General features: G+C 39.8%; 1 protein-coding gene across 1 annotated transcript in view; it reads right to left on the reverse strand.

Moving 5' to 3' along the window:
• CD109 (CD109 molecule) overlaps positions 1-2,621 on the reverse strand; it is a 147,645-nt gene that overhangs the window by 41,409 nt on the left and 103,615 nt on the right. Inside the window, exon 22 of the mRNA XM_011942956.1 lies at positions 860-1,004. Within this exon, the coding sequence (XP_011798346.1) occupies positions 860-1,004 (145 nt within the window). The remainder of the gene's footprint in view (positions 1-859; positions 1,005-2,621) is intronic.

The raw sequence follows: 2,621 nt of genomic DNA on the forward strand, positions 1-2,621 counted from the left end.
AAATAAATAAATAAATAAATAAATAATGCTCAGAGAGCAAATTTCAAATGTTCTCCCCACCACCAAAAAAAACAGTTAAGTATTTGAGGTGATGAGTACGTCAACCAGCTTGATTTAGTTATTCCACATTGCATTCATAAATCATAATACCACTTTGTATCCCATAAATTTATACAATTATAAATTGCCAATTTTTGAAAAGTACTATTATGTTATGGAAAGTAACTAGGAGAGGTGACCGAAGTCAGTGAGTAACTTTCTACTGTAAAGGTTACTCATATCCTGCACAGAGAACTGCTCTAGGCAGTAGTACTCAACCTTTGGTTATCAGAATCACTTGTGAAAGCTTTTTAAGATATACATGACCAAGCCATAGCCCAAGCAATTCTGACTTAGTAGGTCTAGAGTAGAGCTTAGACATTTCTGAATTTACAGAGCTCCTTAGAAGATTCTGATATTCACCAGTGGTGGAGAGCCGCAGAAGCCAGAAGCTCTGCTCTTAGGAATGACCCCTCCCTCCAGTCACAGTATAGTGAGGCCTTGCTACTCAAAGTGTGGTCTACAAGCCAAAACTATCACCAACACCTAGGAGCTTGTTTGAAATGCAGATTCCCAGGCCCCACTCCAGACCTAGTAAACCAGACTCCCAGGTAATTCTTATGCACATTGATGACTGAGAACTGTTTTAGGATACATGATTTGCTAGCCTTCATATTATAATCAGTTGTTGGGCCCAATTTAAAACTTTTGCCATCTCTCCTTATTAGGACTCAATAAGAAAATACATCTATAATTACAGGAACAACATATATGATCGTATACAATTAAATCAATCAATGGTGATATACTCTATTCTTACCAATTGCAGTGATCTGAACTCTTTCACTGCCAGTCACTGTATTAGGAGGAAATGAGAAACTCAAAGTTTTCAGGGTACTCTGTAGCCTATTGTCAGTCAAATCTAATAAGATGGACTGTGAATATGACTTTTCTATTCCTTCAGCCTGTTGAAAAAAATGAACACAATCAACATGGTCTCTACTTACATATTTACAGAGAACTATACACAGATATGAACACAAACATCTGACCTGTTATGTCTAAGGTTTATGTATGGCTAGATAAGCACCTATCATTTCTTCTTTTGTTTTCTTTAAATTAGATATTTTATTTAAACAAGTAATACATTCATTTCACAGAATTAATTTTCTTGTTAGTTTGTATTATAATAAATTACCATAACTTTGATTAATTTTTCCTGCTTTTACATTTTCTCACTAAGTACAGTACACTTCATTAACTGAAATGTTTTTCAACAGGATTTACACTTAATAGGCACCATTTCCATGGAACTGAATTAAATCTGATGACACAGTGCCTACCATTTTGTTATTCTTACTTCAAATCTGTTAGTAAGTTCTAGTTAAATTAGATAAGGCATCTCATGGACTGGCCTTGAAAGTGACAAAGAAGTACTTGGGGAAGGCCGAGGTGGATAGATCGAAGGTCAGGAGTTTGAGACCAGCCTGGCCAACATGGTGAAACTCCATCTACACTAAAAATACAAAAATTAGTTGGGCATGGTGGCAGACGCCTGTAATCCCAGTTACTTGGGAGGCTGAGGCAGGAGAATCGCTTGAACCCAGGATGTGGTGGTTGCAGTAAGCCAAGATCACGCCACTGCACTCCAGCCTGGACAACAGAACGAGATGCAGTTCCTTTACTGAAAAGAGGATGGAAAGTTTGGAAAGGAAAAATGAAACAAAAATGCGTAAGCATGGAGATGACTACTTCTTAAATGCTGAAGGAGCCCTGAATACTTTTCAGAGACTTTAACATTAAGAAGAACATCAACAGCGAAACCAAAGGCAGCAGAAACCTCTGCAGACTTAAATGTCCCTATCTAACAGCTTTGAAGAGAGTAGTGGTTCTCCCAGCAAGGAGTTTGAGATCTGAGAATGGACAGACTGCCTCCTCAAGTGGGTCCCTGACCCCTGAGTAGCCTAACTGGAAGGCACCCCCCAGTACCGGCAGACTGACACCTCACACGGCCTGGTACCCCTCTGACGCGAAGCTTCCAGAGGAATAATAAGGCAGAAACATTTGCTGTTCAGCAATATTCACTCTTCTGCAGTCTCCACTGCTGATACTCAGGCAAACAGGGTCTGGAGTCGACCTCCAGCAAACTCCAACAGACCTGCAGCTGAGGGTCCCAACTGTTAGAAGGAAAACTAACAAACAGAAAGGACATCCACACCAAAACCCCATCTGTACATCTCCATCATCAAAGACCAAAGGTAGATAAAACCACAAATATGGGGAAAAAACAGAGCAGAAAAGCTGAAAATTCTAAAAATCAGAGCCCCTCTCCCCCTCCAAAGGAAAGCAGCTCCTCACCAGCAATGGAACAAAGCTGGACGGAGAATGACTTTGACGAGTTGAGAGAAGAAGGCTTTAGACGATCAAACTTCTCCAAGCAAAAGGAGGTTCAATCCCATCGCAAAGAAGCTAAAAACCTTGAAAAAAGATTAGACGAATGGCTAACTAGAATAACCAATGTAGAGAAGTCCTTAAATGACCTGATGGAGCTGAAAACCATGGCAAGAGAACTACATGATGAA

The sequence above is a fragment of the Colobus angolensis genome, unplaced genomic scaffold (genome assembly GCF_000951035.1).
Source record: "Colobus angolensis palliatus isolate OR3802 unplaced genomic scaffold, Cang.pa_1.0 Scaffold213, whole genome shotgun sequence".
NCBI lineage: Eukaryota > Metazoa > Chordata > Mammalia > Primates > Cercopithecidae > Colobus > Colobus angolensis.